At 37.3% G+C, this 22,523-nt stretch overlaps 5 protein-coding genes across 6 annotated transcripts; 3 read left to right on the top strand and 2 right to left on the bottom strand.

Moving 5' to 3' along the window:
- Window positions 1–336: 336 nt before the first annotated feature.
- Window positions 337–1,135, top strand: LOC105141163 (UDP-glycosyltransferase 73B5-like). Its single transcript, XM_011048297.1, has 2 exons — window positions 337–763; window positions 978–1,135. The coding sequence occupies exons 1-2, from the start codon at window positions 337–339 to the stop codon at window positions 1,133–1,135; spliced, it is 585 nt and encodes a 194-aa protein (XP_011046599.1).
- Window positions 1,136–1,619: 484 nt separating this feature from the next.
- LOC105141108 (exocyst complex component EXO70A1) lies at window positions 1,620–4,595 on the bottom strand. Of its 2 annotated transcripts, XM_011048217.1 has the most exons (2): window positions 4,260–4,595; window positions 1,620–3,751 (listed from the first exon to the last, which is right to left on the bottom strand). In XM_011048217.1, exons 1-2 carry the CDS (start codon window positions 4,274–4,276, stop codon window positions 1,765–1,767), a joined length of 2,004 nt encoding a protein of 667 aa, XP_011046519.1. In that variant the 5' UTR covers window positions 4,277–4,595; the 3' UTR covers window positions 1,620–1,764. The 2 variants fall into 2 exon arrangements, with proteins under 2 accessions (XP_011046519.1, XP_011046518.1); XM_011048216.1 differs by lacking the exon at window positions 4,260–4,595 and having other exon boundaries at window positions 1,620–4,022.
- Window positions 4,596–9,159: 4,564 nt separating this feature from the next.
- Window positions 9,160–12,898, top strand: MSR2 (O-fucosyltransferase family protein). Its single transcript, XM_011048218.1, has 6 exons — window positions 9,160–9,575; window positions 10,382–10,529; window positions 10,666–10,733; window positions 10,869–10,954; window positions 11,627–12,206; window positions 12,304–12,898. Exons 1-6 carry the CDS (start codon window positions 9,474–9,476, stop codon window positions 12,580–12,582), a joined length of 1,263 nt encoding a protein of 420 aa, XP_011046520.1. The 5' UTR covers window positions 9,160–9,473; the 3' UTR covers window positions 12,583–12,898.
- Window positions 12,899–13,101: 203 nt separating this feature from the next.
- Window positions 13,102–14,535, top strand: LOC105141110 (LOB domain-containing protein 24-like). Its single transcript, XM_011048219.1, has 2 exons — window positions 13,102–13,729; window positions 14,104–14,535. Exons 1-2 carry the CDS (start codon window positions 13,574–13,576, stop codon window positions 14,425–14,427), a joined length of 480 nt encoding a protein of 159 aa, XP_011046521.1. The 5' UTR covers window positions 13,102–13,573; the 3' UTR covers window positions 14,428–14,535.
- A 923-nt stretch (window positions 14,536–15,458) lies between these two features.
- On the bottom strand, window positions 15,459–19,282 carry LOC105141111 (calcium-transporting ATPase 9, plasma membrane-type-like). The gene is made up of 7 exons (XM_011048220.1): window positions 18,641–19,282; window positions 18,019–18,119; window positions 16,950–16,995; window positions 16,696–16,830; window positions 16,418–16,525; window positions 16,242–16,333; window positions 15,459–15,923 (listed from the first exon to the last, which is right to left on the bottom strand). The coding sequence occupies exons 2-7, from the start codon at window positions 18,096–18,098 to the stop codon at window positions 15,818–15,820; spliced, it is 567 nt and encodes a 188-aa protein (XP_011046522.1). The 5' UTR covers window positions 18,099–18,119; window positions 18,641–19,282; the 3' UTR covers window positions 15,459–15,817.
- Between the last annotated feature and the right edge of the window lie 3,241 nt (window positions 19,283–22,523).

A 22,523-nucleotide genomic window follows, 5' to 3' on the forward strand; every position in this document is an offset into this window, starting at 1 on the left:
TCTTTCCCTTTTTTAATATGCCGCCAAACAACTCAGACAACCTTTTGAAGATGTTCTTAAAGAGATGTGTAATTCTGATAGCAGTACTCCAATTTGTGTTACTTCGGACATGTTCTTACCTTTGACACTTGATTCATGTCGCATGTTCAATACTCCTAGGGTTGTCTGTGGTGGGATGGGTGTATTGCCTCTAGTTATTGCAAGAAGTGTCTCACTACATGTTCCATGCCTGCCTAGCTTGTCTAATTCTGAGCCTATAAATTTAGCTTCAGTTCCATTTTCATTACACAAAAATGACTCCCCTGGCTCAGTTAGTCCCGGTGATGATAACAATCCATGCGGGCAATTCTGGCAGAGCCTTTCCAGGCAAATTATAGCAGCTGGGGTACCTTGTTAAACAGTTTAAGAGGCCTGTTCGGGGCCTTTGAATCTCTACATCAAAGAGAGGCCGAAGCATGGCTTCTGGGTCCACTTCTACTTCTTGGTCACATTAAACAAGGTTTGATGAATTCAGGGCCCCACAATGATCAAAAGCAATCTAGCCCGCACATCAAGTGGCTGGACCATGAAATGGAAGAGGTCGGTCCAGGTAATGCGATCCATGTAGCATTTGGTTCCCAATCATATATGACAGACGTTCAGATGGAGGAGATTGCTCTTGGGTTGGAGAAGGCAGGGCAACCGCTCATTTGGGTGGTCAGGTCAAGTACATGGATCCCACCAGTTGGATGGGAGGAAAGGATCGGGGAAAGAGCGTTTGGTCGTACGTGATTGGGTGGACCAGAGGGGTATACTAGCACACCCAGCAAATGGTGGGTTCTTAACTCAGTGGATGGAATTCAGTGTTGGAGGGCTTGTCAACGGATGGAAGCAGGGCAAGGATTGAAAGCTGGGTATATGGCGAAGGGAATAAGAGCAGGGCTCATGGTCCCTCGAGAACGTGATGCAATCACAATGTGACTTGCGATGCTGTGAAGGTGAGTTGATGCAGAGGAAGAAGGCCAGGGAAAGGACACAAGAGTTTATTGGTAGAAAGTCAAGGCAAGCTGTGGAGAAAGGTGGATCATCTGATGAGGAATTGGATCAACTAATTCAACGCCTCGTTCTAAGACTAGAGAATTCCAGGACTTTATAATTTAGTGCATTGGTCCTTTTCTAAATGGTGCATCACACAGTTTTATAGTCGTAGATTCAGTCCAGACTGGACTCGAATCATTAAATTACTAGGTCAATTTACATTGAATTGAACCTATTTTTTTATTTTTTTATTTCTAAACATGTTGTTTCATTTTTTTATAGATAATTTTGTTTGAAGTTCACCCTGGTCAAATTTAAATCACAAAAAATTATGATTTTATCATCTCAACTTGTCAACTATTAAAAAGTTTCTACAAGTCAAAGTTCATAGAAATAATACCTACTAAGATTAAAACTATAAACAAGATTGACACAATGATCTGTGATTTTGTAATCGTTACCCCTCCATTTCATCGTCATCATTCTTAACCAACCAGAAAGTTACAAACGGCAAGAATACAACTTCCCCACCAAACTCACCGTGTTAAGAAGTATCTGTCAAGCAAACTTCACCTTTCAATAGCTGCTTGCCAGAAGACCTCAACCACCAAGCGATGTGTTTTCATTTGGCAGATGAACAAACATACACAAGACAGGAGCTAGAAACTCTAGGAGAAATTAAAAAGAAAAAAGAAGCTATCCAGTAGATAACAGAGACAAGAGGCAACTGTAAGAACCTTGTACGCTTTATACAGCCATTAGTGCCAAGCGAAAGTTATCAGTCACCATGTCTTTTATTTTACCAATCAAACGGTTGTGTTTGGTGCTGCCAGACTTGCTTAGCTTTGGCTGGAAGAGAGAGCTGAGCATGGCTTCCAAACCTTGCGTAGTGTATTTCACATGTCTGCTGGGACTAGCATCAGTTTCAGCCTGGAATCCATGGTCCTGCAAGTAGCTCCTGTACAGAGGTACATAAGCCTGGACAACAAGTTTACACATCTTCAGCCTTAAGTCTTCGCAGGGAACAACCCAATTGGATTGCTTCTGGTACATGTGATCAAGCTCCTCATTGAATGACTTCAGTCTCTTCTTGAACAAATCCCCCTCAAATCCCCTAGTGGGAGAAGATAAAATTCGACTCTCTTGGCTAAGAGAAGCAAATATTTTTCCCCAGCTTTCTCTCAGGTAAAGAGTCATGTAATAGTCCCTATACTGTTCATGAGCTTTCAACCAAGAATCTCCCATCAAACCTCCAAGATTTGTTCCTTTCAAGCTGCAAAAATGACAATGGTTATTCATCATGAAAAGGTAGGACAGTGTGAGATCATAGTGGGCTTTTGACCATGCATCCAAGTTTAGACCAATCTGCTTTATTATGCAATAAATCTGGTTGGTAACGAGTTCCTCTTGGTACTTCTCTTGTTTCCAACTCTGTTGAATTGTCAGAATCTGAGTCAACAGTGGCCTATAATCATCCCCTAGTAGATGATTACAGTAATCGGTTACAAAGCTTACTAGCCTTGGAACACTACCATCTAAAGGAGGAGAACTTCGCCTTTGCAGCTCCACTTGGATCGGAAGTTCCCAGAAAATCTCACAAGCTCCATTAACAACTCCCTTGAGGAGATCCCTAGTCATAGTCTGGATTTCAATGCATGCTGACCCTCCAAAAAGTCTGTTGAAATCCACTCTCAGATTGTCCAACATCGCAAAAATGTCCAGTAGCTTCATGAGCTTCACTGGATCATTCTTACACTCTGTAATCTTCTTTCCAAAGCGGAGGAAAGAAAGAATTCCAGATTGTGTAACGATTTTTGCGAAGCAATCCATCCAAACTTCTGGTCCATTCTTCTCAAACACATCACTGCAAATCTTATATTCAGTTTCAAAAACTTGTTTCACGGCCAACTGCAAATGCTTGCACCATTGATCAACGTAACACTCAACATCTTGCACATCATCAAATTCGTTGAATGAGTGGTTGAGGTAATCCAAGTCAAGAGCTTGAAAACTTCTCATGGTATTCAGACACCGAACTTCAACGTAAGTCGAAATGCATTTCTCAAGCCTGTTAGCTGCATCTAGCCTCTCAACAATAGCCTGAAGCTTCTGTATAACAGCCACTGGCAGAGGAGATGGGGCAGTGGAGGCTTGATTTCGCATAGAAGATGAAAAAGAATCCAAAACAATACAAACGCAGTTCTCCACAAGAATCTGCTTGAATTCAATTTCAAGTTTGTCAAATGCAGCACAGAGAATCCCCCCACCGAGCCGAGCTTGTCTGTCAGTGGCTTGCAACTCTTGCAGGATGGTCAATGACTTGTTGACGTTCAAGATGTAAAGATCATCGTGAACTGCATTATCTTCCAGAAACTCAAGAATAGCCTCCAGCCACTGAATTGCTAGCCCGCAGTTGTCAGCCAGAAATTTCAATGATTCCTCAAGCTGTTTCACCATTAGCAGGTAAGTTGAAAGATCAGAACACGGGTGATACAATAGTGACTTCTGGAGCTCTTGAATGATATCATACACCTTTAGCACCGCTGAGGCAGGGCCAATGGCACGATCAATATGCTCTCTAATTGCAACAAATTTGCACTTTTGCCTGGGGACATGTTTAACAGCGGCTTCCAGAAATGGTAATCTTTGTTTCATCCCCTCCAATCTTTGGCCTGTACTGTCAAAAGCAGAGGCAAGAGCTCTTGAATTCTCTAAACTGGTCTTTAAGACTATCCTGGAAGCTACAAGATTGTCAATGCCATCCACTTGAGACATTGCCAAATCAAGCCCTAGCCCTCAAATTCCCAGTGAAATGACTCGACTACTATTTCATCTGGTCTTTAAATACTACACTGCAATGTCAAGATTCAACAAATTGTCCAAAAGGATTCTCTCTTAGTTTCTTCTCTGTCACTCATTTTACTTTTCTTCACCAAACTCACCAAATCAGGTAAAAAAAAAAAAAAAACAGAAGACTAGCCATATTCAAACCAAACCTCACTTGCAAAACAAACATCTCTCAGAAACCCCAACAACCACGTAATGCAGAATCAATAGATTAACATTGACTTCCAGAATTCAAGAACAGAAAAATAACCCCACTTGAACTTTAAAAACAGCATCTGAAATTATCACTTTTGGACATCAACCTCAAAATACCAATATGACAGGAACTGAAGTTTCTACTTTCTATCAACAACTAAACAACCAAGCAAAAATATAAAAAACAAACAAAAACTTACCTGTTTAGGATCTCCATTGACGACGTCAAGATATGCAAAGAAGGAATCCGCCATGAGCTCTCTCTTTCGATTCTGATGTTGATGGTGATGATGGTAATGGAAAAAACGGGCCATGGATTCCATTGCTAGTCGATGATTTCTTGCAGAAGATTAAAAGTATTGAGCATATCAAATTTCTTTCTTCTATTGTATTTTGATGCATCAAAAAATCTTGAGAGTTAAGAGAGAGGACATGTGCTCTTTGCTTGTGTTCCAAAAATTATTTGTTTTGATAAATTTTAGGTGGCTTTTTTGCCACAAAAAGGACCAAGAAATCGAGAAAACAAACACCTCAGGTCTTGTGGAGGACTATAAATTCTGCGTTTCAATGCGTTCCAACCCAACCCAACCCAACCCCACCCCCCACAAAAACACACACACCGTATTTTGTTCATCAGAGCTCAACAATCCTGTTTGAACATCCTAGTCTGATCTACTATTAGTCTTTTTTGGGATCATGAAATGGTAAAATTGAAAGAAATCCCATGAAAATATATTAAAAAACCAATAAAAACAACTCAAAAAAAAAAAGACGCAAGGGAAGGTGTAGTGCCACTTGGAACTTTCAAGTTTCCATGTCTCTAGTGCCAAATAGTTGCCATTGCCGCTTGCCAAGCTTACTTGATTTTTTCTACACGGTATACATCACCTTTTCCGTTACAAGTATTTGTTTTCGTGCAACTGCAAGCTTCTTCTCTTGCGTGTGTGTGTGTGTGTTTGTAAAGCTAGTACATAAAAAATTATTTATTTTCCTAGCGGTGCTTTCCAATAAAACCCAACTGTTTCCCAACGGTTAAATATTCTGTGCTTCTTGTAGTTGTCTCACTGTTTTCCTCTGCTATGGCAACTCGAATGATCTTGCTGATCCACCGTTTGACATTAGCAGACAGGAGAGTTTAGAAAAATAATTTGATATGTCCAACGGGAACTTTAGTGTCAGAGGATTTCCCTTTCTTTCTGATGTTCCGACCAATGTCACCTTTGCTCCCCTTTCTGTCTACTGGCAAATTCTCGGATGCTCCCCTTTCCCAGCTTCAAAGAAGAGACTAAGACTGATAGATTGATGAACTTGTGTACTCTGCATTTTGCCCACCCCACGAGGGACTGCTTCTTCAGGAACCCTCCATTTGACAACAAAACAATTCTCAAGGTTTGGATTTAGTAAGGTATGGCTTTCTTGATGTTTAGCTTGTCAATTGTTTTTTAATAATGATGGCCTCAAATGAACCTGAATTGCCTTGTATTTTGCAGTGTGGAGGTGTGCTTGGAGCTTTACATTGACAAGGGGTTGGATGGGACATCAAAGAGACAAGGATAAAGGGCCTCCCTGTGTGCCGCAAGTCAATGTCTGGTTCTAACATTGAATGGGAGCAAAACAAGGAGGGGCTGAAGGGTGCACGGTCCATCTCAGCCAGGCAGAGGAAGAGGGACTTCTAATTGTATCACCAAAATCTGAACCAATTTAAATCACTATCGGGCCATACATGTTTGAGATCTTCAGCTTTGCTCCAGTCAAGAACTAGGCAATCAAATTTGCTCCCACTGGACTGACCAGCATGTTTCACAGTAGAGGCGCAATCCAAGAAGTGGACTATTTTGATTGTGAAACTGATTCCAGCGTGAAGACTGAGATTAAAGATGTATCTCCAAACAAGTGTTTCTTGAATGAAAGGATTTTTGAGTGGGTGGATAATGGCAAAGTGACCCTTGGTTTGAATCTCCCCAGTTCATTTTAGATAAAAAAAAAAATTAAATAAAAAAATCCTTGAAATTAACTCGTTCAAGTCAAGCAGCAAGCAGCGCAGGTCGGTTGATCTACTGGGCCACTAAGGCTAGAGCGGATAAATATCCAAAATAATCTTGAAAGAATTGGAGTAAGGTTCTGGTTTAGCATGCCATTGGGTTCTCCCGCACATAGACATGTTCGATAAAAATGGTTTGCGAGGGCTGGTATGGATAATGCCTCCTCTGTTTAGAATTCACAGAGCCCATGATTCTGCAATGGCATTTCGAGCATCCAGATCTTGACTGTAGAGAGAGATCCGACATTTGCCCACGAAACCATGGGTTATGAGGTGGCTGACCCAATACTGATGGACCCCTGATACCCCTTTCAATCTTGTTTGAATTATAAATGGGCCCCTCTCATCTCATGTGAATTGTCAGAAAATTACTTGTTTAGTGATTGTTTCCTAAAGATTCCTTGTTTGAATTATGAACTCATGCATCAGAAGATCTTTGATGGAGAAGTCTTGTGAATTACTCTTGAAAGTCCATGAAGAGATAGAGTGTCACGTGGAGGTTTTTTTCCTACCTGTCACCCTTCTTTTTCAAGCAAAACGCTATGATTTTCTGAATTTACTTGGTTTTTTTTTTAAATAAAAATGCATGCATGGACCACCCTTTAATTATTACAAAAATAATAATAATAATTTCATCCTAATAACTAACAACTGGAAGGGTAAGAGGGCCAGACCTGACACGACGGGTAGACAAACAAGATTATCTAAAATGTTGTCCTAGCAATTATATATAGAGAAAAAACGACGGTCCATTTTGTGATGCTAGCTTGGCTTCTGTTTTTTTGGGGTTAAAGCATAAGGATGATTCATAGCTAGTGTTAGTTGAGAGAGTTGAAAAGCTCTTGAATAATCTTAGCCACTGTGGAATCGTTGACCAACAACACGTGGAGGAGGTTGAACAGTCGCGTTCTCTCCGCACCTAGATTTACTGCATCTCCTTTCTAATAAAATACTCGCCTCTTAATGTCACGACGACTGCATAGTAACACCATCAACTCTTAATCCACTGATGTATTCTTCTTCTATTTCTTTTTAAATTACTATACTTCACCTAATCCTATAAATTTTAAAATTAATAATTATATAAATTTTTGACAACTTTAAAATTCATGAACTTAAATTTATGTATAATTTTACAAAAAAAAATTAAAAAAACAAGTTAGAGGTTTTTAAAATAAAAAAAAAAACACTTTTTATTTTTATTTTGAAACGATAAGATAGCAAGACTATATTATAAAAATTATATTACCGTTTCCTTTGGTATGCGCACTCTTTCTGGAAAAAATCATAGAATAAAACGGTTATGTATCTAAAAAATCAAATAATAGAGTATATTTAATAAGTATAGTTGACCCAGAAATTTTGTGTGGGTGTGGGTCTTTATCGGATTGAGTCGCTTTTAAATCTCTACTTTCCATGGATCACGCCTGTTTCTGGCGGGTGGCCGTTGCAGATTGAAGGCGATAATTGTTGCATTAATTCTCGGATTTGTTTGTATTCATGCCATGAACCCCTTTTCTTTTGGTTCTTGGTGGAGTAATCCCACGCAACAATATTTATCAAACAAAATTCTTCTTTAATCCATGGCATGTCTTTCCCAGGTTATACTTCAATGACTTGCATTTAATTTTCTCATAGCTATAAAATACAGTTCAATCCGGTAATTCATCCGATCTAGATGAAGGCTTGAGTTTTAAATTATCATTGTTAAGAGAGTTAATATATCTTTTTAATCAGCATCAAAACAATATATTTTAAAACAAAACTTAAATTCTATTAGATCATATCACATCGAATCAAGTTTTAAATCAAGTTAATTTATTAACCTTTTTTTTTCTCCTATTATTCATACCAATTAGATTCAAGATTGGCCAAGTATCAAATCAATCAGCCATACTAATCCAAGTTTTATCACACTGATTTTTCTTTTTCTTTTTTTAACATGCAATAAAACATTTTTTCACAGGTGGAGTGAGAGTAATGATCCATGCGAGCAAAATCAAATTATTCAATGGAGTAGCTTTATATCTAACAGCATTTTTCTTGTTTTAATGATTAAAGTATTTATGAATTTAATTTGCATACGAAAATTGAAATCAATTGCCATTCAAGTTTTAAGAATTCCATTTTATTGAAATTCCTGTCAAGTGGATAATAATAAAAATAAATAAAAGTAAAAGCAAAAAGCTTCAGTGCTCCCAAAAATAAAAAAGAAGTAAAGAAGGGGAATAGGCAATGATTTTACTCATAATGATACCACCTGCACCCTGTTTATGACTGGAAAGACAGTCGTCCATGCATTAAATTCAGTTAATTCAGATACAAACAATATATATATATATATATAACTCTAATAAAGTTTTCTACTTGGGAAATTGATTTATGGGCATGTTAAAATTGCAAATATGTGGGATACCATCCGTTTATTGGATCAGGATTGTTTTAAGAAATTATCTTAATATCCTGGAAAAATTGTACAGGGAATTAATATAAAGTTCTCATGAATTATAATATAGACAGCAAACTTTAAGATTTAATAAAACTTATAAGCTGTAGTTCTTTCTTAAGTAACACTTCAAACCATAATATTTTTATAAGTTTACTGCTCACTGCTTAAATTATTTATGAAATAATAATCGACTGGACTAATTCAGAATGTTATAATAATTATTTTTTAAATTAAATTTTATTTAAAAATATATTAAAATAATATTTCATCCATAACAAAATAAAAAAATGAAGTCTTGTTTTGTATTATATTTTAAATAGTATTGTATTTTAAATAGAAGTTGGGTAAAATTTAAAAAATTTATTTAAAATTAATTTTTTATATATTTTTAGATTTTTTTAATGTATTTATATTTTTTAAAATAAAAAATTATCATTTTAATATATTTCTAAATAAAAAATCCATTAAAAATTAACAACTAACACCATCCCAATCCACCTTTTGCTTTTAGAAACCACTTAAACATCTAAAACACATAAATGGCAGTTTAGTTTAATATAAAATACTTGCAAAGCATTTAAGGCAGCCCATCATTTTCTTAGCAGGAGTGTCGGTGAGAGAGTATAGACTACAGTTTTGTTGTGCTGTGTACTCTCTCTTTCTATCTCTATAGATAGACACATGAATGGTGAGAGCGGGTGAGAGAGGAGTGTCTTCGTATATGTTGTGTATTTGCTCCGTCTCTTTCTATCTTTCAGCCTTTTGTCTCCACCTTCTCATTTACACCACCACCTGCACCAAATAAGCTTTTAAAAACACATTAACCCCATAATTACCAGGCCTTAGAAAAAGGAACTTGTTCACTCGTGTCAACTACTACCTCTCTTTCTTCACATTAACAGCACTTAGAGAGAGATAGAGAGAATGGGCGTGGATTTGAGACAGGTGGTTGCTGGGGTGCTGACTCTAACTATGTTTGTAATGCTTGGTAACATGATCAAGAGAGACCATTTTGATTCTGTCGAGGTAAATCCCTTTTAGCCCTTCTTCATAATTCTCTATGGTACTTTGTTCCATGTGTGTATGTGATCTTTTGTTCATTCAAGTTTCAATTTTTTTCCCATTTGAAGCTGTGCTTCTTGATGGGGTTTTAGTCTGGGTTTAGATCTTAAGCCCTTTTGATGGTTCACTTCATTTCCCACCTTGCATTTTCTTTCTGAAGTTACAGGCTTTATGGGGTTTCATTTGATATCAGTGCTCTTGTAGTTTAGTGAAATAAGATCTGCATGTTCTTGGCCCAAATGCTGTGGCTTTGTGGTGCTTGTAGTTCATTTTTTCCTTCCTTGTCAAATTCTCATTAGCCTCCGGATGCTGTTTCATTCAATCTTTGTTCTTCTGTTGAATTTGTGTAGGATCTTTAAGGTATCGTAACTGTTATATTAATCCGTTTAATCTGGGACTTCTTTCTTATTTTCATTCCTTCATATTGAGATTAAATTAAGCTGATGTACTAACATTATTGCTCTTTTGGGCTACTGATGATATAGAAGAAGCAAAGGGATTGAATTTATTTTTTTCTTCTAATTGTTCAGGCTCTCGGAACTTTCTGGTATTTTTTTTTTTAATTTCCTCTCATGTTTGAGGTTTCAATTTTGTTCTTTACGACATCTCTTGGAGCAAAGTTAATAATTATAGGGTTTGATAATTTCCACTTCATACTTGAACCATTGTCTAGTTTCTTACTCTGTGACGGAACCTGTCATCCAATCATCATTTGCTGTGGATCTATATGTGATTCTCCTTTTCATTCTTTTGTCTTTTGTTTTGTAAAGGGGAAATTTCCTGGAGCCAGGGACGTCGAGTTTGATAGTGAGAAGGTTTCAGAGCAGGGTCTTGTGACATTTTCGAAAAAGAGTACAAATGGGCCATGGGTGGAGGGTGGCCTAGAGCTAAAACCATGCTGGAAAGAGTCAAATTTTGGTAGGTTCACTTGTGAACTTGATAGCTGCTGAGAATTTCACGTGGTATTTATTCCTATAAGTGCGCTCACTGATATACTACATAATCTTGTACACTGTTTCCTTCTACTTCTCCTGAATTCTCACCATTTTAACAGATGATGTAGAGTCAAAAGGGTTTGTCACTTTCTCATTGACTAATGGTCCTGAGTACCATGTCTCACAGGTATCTTAAGTAGCCATTTGAATCTTCTTTTCATTTGCAGAAGGATTCTGCCTTCATCAATGAAACATCTGCTTTCCATTCTTGTTCTACTCCTTTAAATATTTATACCTCTTTGCTGGTGATTGCATTCTCCAGATCGCTGATGCAGTTGTAGTAGCAAGATATATTGGAGCAACTCTTGTACTTCCTGACATTAGGGGGAACAAACCAGGAGATGAAAGGTTTGCAGCATGTTACTTTCATGACAATCACCTTTTTTTTTGGAACGAACAAAAAAAAATAAAGTTGCTGGCCCCTTTTCTGCCATTAGATTTGTTTGAGATGATCCGGATGGTAAATTCCTGAAGAAGTATCTAGCTTTGCTATTTTGTTTTTCTCAATTTTATTTTTATATGCTGGGGTAATGTTTCCTTCGCAAATAAGTATTTTCCTGTTACTAATTCAACCACAGCTATAGAACTTTCTTTCTCTCTTTTCTTTCCTTTCTTTCCCAGATCATTTGCTATCTCCAATGGAACAATAATGGAAATGGCAACTTCACCCATCTCTTTTAGGGGAAATGTTGTACGAATTTACTAATTAAACCTTCCTATTATTTGCATTTGGAAACTTGTATGTGTAATAGTTCCCAGTTTCATATTTATCTAATTATATTCATTTTCAAAACTTGATGCCTTATTGTAAACCTCCTAAGGCATGTACAGTCCGACTTTGCTTCACTGCCCAGCTGAATTGGCTAGTTTTTTCAAAATGTTACTGTTGAGTGTTGGTTTGCTTAAGATAAAGGACCATAGAATTGTGATCTCTGAAGAAGTTTCCAAAATATGATCAGGTAGTGAATTAATTTCATTGAGAGCTTTTGGGTGCATGCTAAAAAAATTGACATTTTACAGGAAGTTTGAAGAAATATACGATGTTGAGAAATTTGTTAAAAGCCTAGTCGGGGTGGTCAAAGTAGTTAAAGGTCTGCCTGAGGATGTATCAATTCGAGATTTTGCTGTTGTCAAGGTCCCTAATCGAGTTTCAGAGGATTACATTGCTGAGCAAATTGAACCAGTCTTTAGAACAAATAGCAACATAAGACTGGCTACATTCTTCCCTTCAGTAAATATGAGAAAGACCACAAAAACAAGTGCCAGTGGTCCAGTTGCATGTTTGGCAATGTTTGGAACTTTAGAGTTGCAGCCAGAGGTTAATGAAGTGGTTGACTCCATGATTGAGCGACTAAGAACATTGAGTCGCAAATCTGATGGACGATTTATTGCTGTTGACTTGAGAGTTGAGATATTGGACAAGAAAGGTTGCCATGGAAGCAGTGCAACTGGAACAAAGAGTTGCTTTAGTGCACAGGAGATTGCCATATTTTTGAGGAAGATTGGATTTGGCAAGGATACCACAATCTACCTCACTCAGCCAAGATGGGATGAAAGCCTTGATGTTCTGAAAGATATATTCCCAAAAACTTATACAAAGGTTAGGCATTTTTCATTGGTTTCCCCTTTCTAATGTTTTCTCCTTCCAGTTAGTCTAAAGACTCTAAACCATTCTTTCCCTTTGAAAACTTTTGCAGGAAAGCATATTGCCTGCAGATAAGAAGGCAAAGTTCCTTGAATCTGAAGATTCAGAGTTTGAGAAGGTTATTGACTTCTACATGTGTTCGCAAAGTGATGTCTTTGTACCAGCCATCTCTGGCCTATTCTATGCCAACGTAGCTGGTAAGAGAATAGCATCCGGTAAGACTCAAATACTTGTTCCAGCTGACATTCCTGGCACCTCTTCCTCTGTTACCAACCATTTCTCCCCCTATATCTCCAAGAAGAACCACCTGGCACATTCCTGTTTTTGCTAGTAATCAATGCCAAAAACCCTGAAGAGAGCACAATGCAGCTTCTGTTGTAGTCTTCAATAATAGTTCTTACTTACTCCATTGCTTCAGTCAAGCCTTTCTTGTAAGCAGATGAACATTTGAGTTACATCATCCACACTTCTATTTAGGAGTGAAAGCACCCCAAAACAGAAGTTTACTGTTTTCATATGATTTTTTAAAGATGGTTCTATATAAATAGGACAGGTAGGTTTGTGAGTTATGTTCAAGAATTTGTTTGATGTTTTGTAAAACTTTGAATTATAAGTTGTTTGTTGTAAAATCAGTTTGCATTTTATGAGGTGGTTTTGTAATTGTTTGAATGATGTTCTAGGCTTGGACTGTAAGCTTAGGGTTGTGTAACATAAGTTGGAAGATGAAAGACAGACAGACCAGGTTTCCTCCATTGATTTTGTTCAATATGCAAAGCTGGAAAGATCCCATTGAAGGCTTCAGAATTGGAGAGCATCGACATTTATGGATTTCTTTTTTCTTTTTTCTTTGGTTGATGAACATTTTTGGATTTTCTAATCTGGGCTTCGCAGGGACAAGAAGGCAGCAGCCAACAATCTACATTTGTAGGGGCTAATCGCTAATTGGTCTGTGGTTTACCAAAATAATGATTGACCTAATCAAGGGTCAGTACCAAAATTATTACTAAGAATTAATGTAAGAAATTTTGTTTAGCTAGCAGCAAAATCGAACAGCTGAACCAGTAAAGGAAGCTATCAAATGAAGATAATGAAAAACTGATTTAAGGAATTCTGCTCATAATTAACAAAGTTTCCTTATTTTTTCACGGTATTTTGGAAAAGGTAGTAGCCGTTGAACTCTTTCCTAGCTTGGAACTCTAAGCCAAAAACAAAACCCCCTATATACAGGCATTACAAACAAAATCTTTGCAAGAATCATTCAAAAAGATTCAGACCCTTTTTTCTGAAACAAAATATTCTAACAGATCTTACAGAATCCAACAATGTCCAATTCAACAAGATGTGCAGCTTGCAGATTTTTGAGAAGAAGATGTCGTCAAGATTGTGTCTTGGCTCCATATTTTCCTCCAACCTATCCCCAAAGATTTGCTAGTGTCCATAAAGTCTTCGGTGCCAGCAAGATTACTGAATTGCTAAAGGTATATTTATATACAAATCTCCACTCATCAACTCATTCATGAGCAATCCAACCATGCCAACACTCAAATAATTTCATCAACTAAGAGTATATCGTAGTAAAATTTCTTTCCCCTCACAACTAAGCATCCATTCACCATTTCTTTTAGTTAAAGACGCTATTCATTCAAAAACTTCCAACCATGCTTAACTAGTGCATCTGACGTGACATCACTATCAAATAATCTATTATCATCTAAGAAGCTTATTGGTGATGAGTATTTTGGGATTCATAGCGCTATCCGTATTTTTAATCTTTAGTGACGATTGATAGATAATATTGATTGCGATATGGTGTGCTCACTCTTTTATAATCTTGGATTCGCGTGGAATGCAGCAACTTCCAGTGCATTTACGTTATGATGCAGCAGAATGCATGTCAATTGAGGCAGCATCACGTGCAAGAGACCCAGTTTATGGATGTGTTGGAGTCATATCTCAGCTGCAACAACAAATAATTGATGTTCAATCTGAGTTGGTGAAGATAAAGGGTGAATTAGCAGTTCACAATGCTCAGCAACAACTACAACTAGAAAATGGAGAGAAAGCTAGTGAGCAGCGACAAGATGAACTTTTATGGCTCGGTTCGACTCAGCATGACCCTTTGAATTTGGATCAACTGCTAATCCAAGCAAATGATTACCAAAAATCCCACTTTTAGTGACTTTCATCTAGGAGTAATCAAGTTGGTCTCCATGATTTATATGTTCATTGCTGGTTTCTAATGCATTTTCAGTTTTCTTGCGTAATTACCAATGATTATGTCCCGGGGGGGGGGGGGGGGGGGGGGGGCGCGCGCCAAGAGAGAAATGATATGACTGCCGAGTACGGACTCATTTGTACCAGTCCTGCTCTTAACTCGTTATTTCTCCGGTTCCATCTACTCCATTGGACGTTGTTTTCAGTTGTTCTAGCAAGTACATGATTTTACCAAAATCCCTTTCTTTTCGGCCATTGATTTATACAATCCGCTAGCAGACCTCACTCATTCAAAGTCTGCGATTTTTCACGCAGTGATCTCAGAAAAATTCTCATGCAAAACAAGCAGGTTCCATCTTTGTTGGTGTGTTCACGCCTAGCCAAGTAAAAGGATATTTACTCCCGGGTTTCAAATTAAACTAGAAAAAAATACTAGCGATCAAAGCTAGCTAGGTCAACATCAAGGATGAAACAATACTGTTTTAATAAAAACAAACTATAAACTGACCTAACAACTCAAACCCCTGTTTTAATAAAAACAAACTATAAACTGACCTAACAACTCAAACCCTTGCCCATTTACGAGTCAATCCCCATTACATGTCTCACAGTTATGCTCCTGCAATCAGTCCAGCGTGCGTAATCTGACCGTGTTATCGTCCCATAATTACTAGTTTACAGAAATATTGAAACAGATGGCAATGGGAAAAAAACAAGCATAAACATTCAATATAGAAATCCATCCTAAATATACAAGAGTGAACTCGTGATATCATCATTCTTCGTAGGACTCACCATCAATGAGAAAGTGCTGAGGTCTGTCGATCATGGTGTTCCATCTAGGCTTCACTTTGCCCGATATTCCTTTCCAGGACTTGGAAAGGACAGAGAAAAAACACACACTTTAACCATTCAATTCAATTGCAAGAAAGAGCAACAAAACCTAATCAATGTATGTTCCAAAATTCCAATTTATTAATACCATTACCTCTCTTGACACATACAAATATATTTCCATTCTTTTTTCAGAATGAATTACATCAAGTATCCGATAAAATATCACTAGTTACGCTTTAATCACAATAAAATGACACTTTAAGCGATATGAAAGTACATGTCTATCTAGTACAAGTATTTTCAAAATGAAAAGGGCAAATCTACTTGTTTGTATCTTAATTTACAATTGAAGTAATCGGAGAGGATATAGCACGACTTAACTGTTTATAGTTGTTTAACACTATTGAAGAATCTTCTTACCATGTTAATGGTTAGGTTATATATATATATATGTATGTATGCATCAGTGCCCCATGTCAGGTTTATCAATTTAATGCATGCCTTCATTAAGACATCTATGCATTCCGAGCAGTTCTTAATCGTCGAAATGGCTTTCTAAAGTGCTTGGATAGTGGAGTCTTTGGTACTGGAAGGAGTTTTCCAGCTGCAGCAAGAGGCCAGCTGTAAAAAAGCAGGCAGCAGTGGTCGGGATGAGAAGTGGTGATTTCACACAGAAATACAGCATATGCGTTCAAAAAAACACTACTTGGAAAGCCCTCAAAACATTCTTATGACTTGCCAAGAATAACAGTAGTGATAAAAAGAAGAAAACCCAAGCAACCAAGTTCAAGCCATCTAATTAAATGAAAAAGGTGCCAGAACGCATTAAACCAAGACTCGTAAGCAAAACAAGGTGAATTCAAGGTACACCCATGCATGACTTAAGTTGACAGGATGCAAAATATATCTTATCCTACAAAAACTGGTGACTGAACTAACCTGACAATGCCGATGGCAACGCATATAAGCCATTGTTTCCAATTAAGTCTCACAGTTGTGGTAAAGTCTCCAGTGAATTCAATGAGGATTATCTGTAAAGCAATTCGCAATAGCAATGTCACCACCCAGTACACTGATAATGAAAGCCAAAAGAAAAGGTGGCGGCGGCTGCTCACCTGAAGGATGACGGTGAATCCAACTATTCCCATAAACAAACGGTTTTTTGTTACTCCTTTAAAGACATTTATTTGATCTGGCTTTCGAGCATTGAACTCATTGAAAACCTTTCAACAATTAGCGAATGTAAGCCTTGCATCTTGAAAAGGCAAAAATAACTTCTTCGCAAGCAGTATAATTGGGAATGATAATGGTATCATTTTCATTTTCCACTCAACAGACTTTATGAGACTCAAGAATACAGCAAATGGTACTATTAGTCAAGTGGAAAACTTACTTGACAGAGAACAAATGCATTGAATATCATTGTATTCTTCACAATTGTAGCATGTTTCTTGTCGTCGTGATTCAAATTAAGAATACTCAAGCCCCGGAAGTTGAGCACAAGGAGAACAGCAACTTGATATAGAGCCTGAAATTGATGAAAAAGAATAATAGGTCATGAATAAGCCTTGAAGCTACATTAGTACTCAGCCCGTAGTACTCTCAATAATTTCATCAGGCAAACTGAGCATTTCAGAGAAGAAATACCTGTATGAGCAAGTTCCTCCACATGATGTTTGTTATGAGAGGTTCCCTAAAAGAGCAAGCAGAAGATCATATATTTAGATCACCATCCATCAATTCGGAAAGATTAGCAAATACATCGATCACTATTATGCAACTTCTACAATCACAATATGCAAGAGAATCCCCGGACCATACTTCAAGCAAAGGTCAGACACAAGTAAAATGACAAAGAAACAAAGGATTACGCCTGAAAACTGTGTTTCAGTAACATCCTGTGTATTCTTACTTTCCATGAGTAGGTGCAAAGGTTATTTTAAATTTCAATGTAGTTAAATTCAGCAAGTACTCTACTCTATCGGGACATGATGCTTGCAGAGTAGAGCAGAAATCATTTAATATCATGAATCCACAACTTAGGAAAACCTGATATATCCTGAGCTCTTCACAACCATTTAAATTCAACAAGTTGGCAACACAATTCTATACAATACAGAGTATATAATACATTGCTGAACAAGTTCTCAACTTGACAAAGCATTGCATAGCTATCTACAAAGACAGAAATATGGCAGCAAAATATCTATGAAGTAAATGGGCCATTTTAATCAGAATAGAATAGTATAACACGTGCGCACCAAAAGAAAAGGAAAACTAAAATTGATCTACATTGGATGGACTACAAAAGCAAAAACCTCACAACTTTGTCACAACCAAAAGCAAGATTCTACATTTTTTCTTGGAATCAGAATTCAGAAGGCATAGAGAAGACCTAAAATTTTGTTGGATGTCAGACTGTAACATTTGGAAGTTCCTCATTTGTTAAGAAAACTGTAAACTCCCACGATTTGCCATCATTGATCATCAAAATAAAAGCAACCTCAATTCCCCTTCTTCAAAACAGGAAATGATCAAACAAAAATCTACCCTCAAAACTTACCACCAAAGCAAGGCCAAGGGTCAACATTAAGTTACATTAACCATCAAAATGCCACAGTACAAAGAACAGGCAATTTAAGAGTCACATTAACTGCAACTTGCATTTATAGATTAATGCCTAACATAACGTAATTGGCTAAGCCATAGTACAAACCTCCGACCAACTGGTGTCCTATGCATAAGGTGATCTGTTGGTGGTTCTGTAGCCAATGCAAGTGCCCCGAGAGTGTCCATGATAAGATTGACCCATAGAAGCTGAGCAACAAAAGTGAACAAGAATTAAAATGTTTGTTCATCATGAGAAGGAATTTAGTTCTGCATGAAGGGAAGTTTCCAAATTCAGGTATAATATCAATCCATTGAAATATTATTTTTCAGGCTATATATACCAAAACAAGTTCTAAAATAATGGTCAGTTCCTTCTTTCTAGATAGGACCCAAATAAAACAAAATCGAATAAAACCATGTTCAATATAAATTCAATTTCTTTTCTCTCAAATGCACTTCAATATGCTAGAAATCAACTGTTCTACCAATAAGCACGCACAAAACCAAAGGTTTGGTCTGTCCTCTACATTGATAACAAGATGCTACAATTAAACCAGTATATTGGCAAATTTGGACAATTAATGAAAAAATTATAAAATTTTGCAATGGTCAGACCTGCAGTAATGAATTTGTATTGTGCTCCTTATATTGAACACATGGACTGCTCAGTATGGTAAGATTAAATTGATCAAGTGAAAGAAATACATGAGTGAGAGAGAGAGAGAGACCTGCACTGTATTTAGAGGAACATCACCAGAAGAGATCGCGGCAACAACATTGATTACTAAAGCTCCAACATTAACAGTAAGCTGGAATTGGATAAATTTCTGAATGTTGGCATACACAGAACGCCCCCAACGAACAACCTACACATGAAAGAAGGAGAAGGTAATTTCTACACACAAAACACGACAAGAGGGAAAAATTGGTGAGAGAAGGTCTGAAAGAGAGATAAGAGAAACAATGGGTTGCCGGAGTCATAACTTCTCCGGTCACCATTAGATTTTGCTCAAATTCAGATATGTTGTGCGCCTTACCCTACTCTACAGCCTCACTATCCAGATTTGGTTTATCTGGTGTTGTTTGAGAGATACAGCCGTTGCGAGATTTCAAGGAAAACTAGGTTTGGGGCAGACATAGCCACCAGCATCAAATTTCAGCATTCCCGGAAAGAATTTTACTCCTTGGACTAGCTTCTGTCAGTTTTCAGATCAGATTATCTCTTTGAAGATCACGTTTGATATAGCCGTTGGATTACTCTAGTTCTGGATTACTCTGGTTCTTTTACATGATATGCTACACTTGCTTAACTTGAACTAGACTGTTGGATTTTAGCTAGTTTTATCATTATAATGTATTGCTACTTTGAAATTGTTGCCAATTTGAAATTGTTGCCAAAACATGGATACCAATCACCCAAAAACAAGTCAACCGGTTCAAGAATTCTAGAAAATAGTCGACCGGTTAACCAAACAACCTATTGCCAACCACACAACAGCCACCAAGAAACCCTTGATACCACCACTAACACTTTAAATACCTCAACCACCACAAAAAAGCCCTCCCCCAACCTACTCAAAAAACAAAGACTATCCCTTAACAACCTTGAAAAAACCCAATTGATCCCCACACAACATGCCACCTCAGTTCATAAGAACACCACTACCACCAACTTTGCCCTAGCTCTTTATAACTTGTGATAGAGCAAAGGTCACAAAAACTGCAACCACTTCCAAGATAACCGTTTTTCCAAGATGAGATTGACACCATTTCGAACATTCCAGATAATGTCATTGATGACTGCATCGAAATGGAACCGATGCTTGGCGGGTTTCTTCGCGGGTTATCAAATGCCCTACCATGAAGCCAACTCTATTACATTCCAAGCATGGAAGAATTGAGGCCTTAAAAGTATCATGACAACACAAGGCTTGTTGATTTTTCAATTTAGGAGTAAGGATGATGCCAAATCAATTATGGAGAAGGGAGCACAGATGTTTGGGGGGAAAATTCAAAATCCTGCAATCGTGGCACCCACATTGTGTTCTTGAAAAGAACAAAATTTCAAAGATGCATGTATAGAACCGCCTTCAAGGTTTACCTTTAGCTTTGAAATGAAACAAGCCTAGGCATGACCGCAAGTTTGGTAGGGAGACCACTGGCTTGTGAGAAATAAACACTTAATGGCACCCGGCTTGACTATGTTGGAGCCTATGTTGAATTGGATGCTTTGCTACCCACGGTCAATGTCTTTCAACTTTAATGTAGGTTATCTATGAGGCCTCCTATCACAGTTACAGTTGATTGTGATTAGAAGCCAAAAACTTGTGAGGTATGCAAAGTTTTTGGCCACTCATGCAAGGTGTCGATTGAGAGCCCAAACTTATTAGTGAAAAACATGCTCAAGATTAAAATTGAAGGGATGCTTTACGTGTATGTAACCCACTACCTATTGTTGTTGAAAAGGTTGCATCCCTTTCGATTGTTGTTGCTACAACAAATTCACTAACCCAAATAGACAGTTCAGCTGGAATCAATTGACCGTTCAGCCATGTCAAGAACTGGATGACCGATTGAACATAACAGAGGTCCTGGGAGCTTTTGTCCTTGGAAACGATTGACCAGTTTGAACTCTAAAGAAATCGATCAACCAATTACAGATGCAGGCCACTGCAGAAGCAACTAAACCTTCTGATGCTGAAAGGGTTAGGTTAAAAGATGATGGGAGTCGGAAACTAACTTAGAACATAACTTATTGCATCTTTAGAACGATCAACATCTATTCACTTCACCAAACAAGGGGTCTTTGAATTCTACCTCGGCACCTCCCTAACCAAGTGAAAAAAGTAAGCCTAATCCTAGTAATAAAGAAACTAGACAAAGTGGAAAAGAGGCAAAAACACAAAAAAAAAAAAAAGGCTTAAAGGCCTCTGATTTTTTCCTTTTATACTGATATCCTGTTTCTAATACACATGAATGATATAGGAAGTTGGAATATTAGGGGCCTTAATGGCTCCCCAAGACATAAAGCAATTAAGGTTAGGATTAATAAACATAATCTTAGCTTGGTAGGAATTCTTAAGTCTAAGATTGCATTTAACCATATAAAGGAGGTGGGGACAGCTATAAATCATCACGAAAGTTTTTTTTCTAATGTCTTAATTAATTCTAATTGTTGTATCCTAGTTGGATAGGATCCGATGGAATATGGTGTTATTTACTTGCATTCTTCCCAACAATGGATAACATGTGAGGTATCTAGTTTGGATGATGAGTGTTCATTTTCACTTTTCTTTATGGTCTCAATACACCTTCTTGTATCTAGTTGCGGATACATGGCAAATTCCTATAGATGATAACCTTATGCACAAGTTTATCAAGAGACTTGGGTTGCTAAAGCCCAAGTTAAAGTCTTTGCACCACCAACTAGTCACACCACTAGTAGTGTGGTTGAGGCAAAAACTAAATAAGCCGCAGCACAAACTATTCTTGATGATTCTCCTTGGAATGATACACAAACTAAAAAGGTCACGGTCTTCCTATCTTCTAGGGGTCTTCGACAGGGTGATCCTTTATCTTCTTACTTGTTTGTCTTGGTTATGAAGAGTTGAGGTGGCATTATTAGAGAGATTTCACATAAACCAAGTTTTCAATATCACTAACGATTTCAATAGACTAAAAATTACTCATATGTGCTTTGCAGGTGACAATGATTTTTTATTGAGCAGATACGAACTCAATTGGGATTGTGAGGACGACTCTAGATGATTTTGAAAGGTTGTTTAGTCTTGTTACAAATCTAAAAGTCATGTCTTCTTATCAGGAGTTGACGATTAACTTGGGACCTCTCTATATAATATTTTGGGTTTCAGGTGGGGTTCTTTGCTGATCAGGCACCGAGATGTCCCATTAATATCTACCAGATTGACACATGATTGTGCATCAAAAGTGTCATTAAGTCTCTTGTTTTACATATGTATTTATTGTTTTTATTTGGTTGTTTTTATAATAATTGATGTGTTTTTTAGTAATGAAGTTTGTTTTAATGTTTCGATAGGTTTTTGGAGCTTAAATGAATTAATTCAGAAAATTCAACGTCGGAATTCAGAACAAAGAATTGAAGAGACATTTAGTTGAAGATTGAAGCAAATCTTGGTTCAAATAAGTGCTCCAAATTTGTCCCAAAAATCAATTCTATTCCAATTCTAGAAAAGAATATCATATGATTTATTTCAAGCCCAAACTTGCCTTATGTTGTGTGCAAACTTCAACCATTAAACACTCAAGGTTTCAATGTCAATCTTAGCCCAAATAATAAGTACATTTGTATACTTATTTGATGCTCAAATTCAGCCCAAAAATCAGCCCCAAATCAGCCCTAAATCAACCCCAAATCAACCTTCAAATCAACCCAAACACAATCCATGATCTTACATGTCCACACAACAAATAACAATTGATTTATTTTGGGTAATCCATTGATCCAAGAAGGCAAGCACATGGATGGAAAGCTGGAGGGGATATTTTAACATTATTTTGGGTCAAAAAGAAGAAGGAGACACCTCATAAATGAGGAAGAAAAACGTGCACCAAAGTAGTTGTAAAGCTGTC

The sequence above is a fragment of the Populus euphratica genome, unplaced genomic scaffold (assembly GCF_000495115.2).
Source record: "Populus euphratica unplaced genomic scaffold, PopEup_1.0 scaffold250.1, whole genome shotgun sequence".
Classification (NCBI taxonomy): Eukaryota; Viridiplantae; Streptophyta; class Magnoliopsida; order Malpighiales; family Salicaceae; genus Populus; species Populus euphratica.

Coding starts and splice junctions, on each gene's coding strand:
- LOC105141110 (XM_011048219.1), top strand. CDS start 13,574: ATGTCCAATTCAACAAGATGTGCAGCTTGCAGATTTTTGAGAAGAAGA. Junction 13,730..14,103: donor AGATTACTGAATTGCTAAAG/GTATATTTATAT, acceptor CGTGGAATGCAG/CAACTTCCAGTGCATTTACG.
- LOC105141163 (XM_011048297.1), top strand. CDS start 337: ATGCGGGCAATTCTGGCAGAGCCTTTCCAGGCAAATTATAGCAGCTGG. Junction 764..977: donor CGGGGAAAGAGCGTTTGGTC/GTACGTGATTGG, acceptor GATGCTGTGAAG/GTGAGTTGATGCAGAGGAAG.
- LOC105141108 (XM_011048216.1), bottom strand. CDS start 3,792: ATGTCTCAAGTGGATGGCATTGACAATCTTGTAGCTTCCAGGATAGTC.
- MSR2 (XM_011048218.1), top strand. CDS start 9,474: ATGGGCGTGGATTTGAGACAGGTGGTTGCTGGGGTGCTGACTCTAACT. Junction 10,530..10,665: donor CTGGAAAGAGTCAAATTTTG/GTAGGTTCACTT, acceptor CCATTTTAACAG/ATGATGTAGAGTCAAAAGGG. Junction 10,955..11,626: donor AACAAACCAGGAGATGAAAG/GTTTGCAGCATG, acceptor GACATTTTACAG/GAAGTTTGAAGAAATATACG.
- LOC105141111 (XM_011048220.1), bottom strand. CDS start 18,098: ATGGACACTCTCGGGGCACTTGCATTGGCTACAGAACCACCAACAGAT. Junction 16,996..18,018: donor AGGACACCAGTTGGTCGGAG/GTTTGTACTATG, acceptor TTGCTCTTTTAG/GGAACCTCTCATAACAAACA. Junction 16,831..16,949: donor GGAGGAACTTGCTCATACAG/GTATTTCTTCTC, acceptor CATCAATTTCAG/GCTCTATATCAAGTTGCTGT.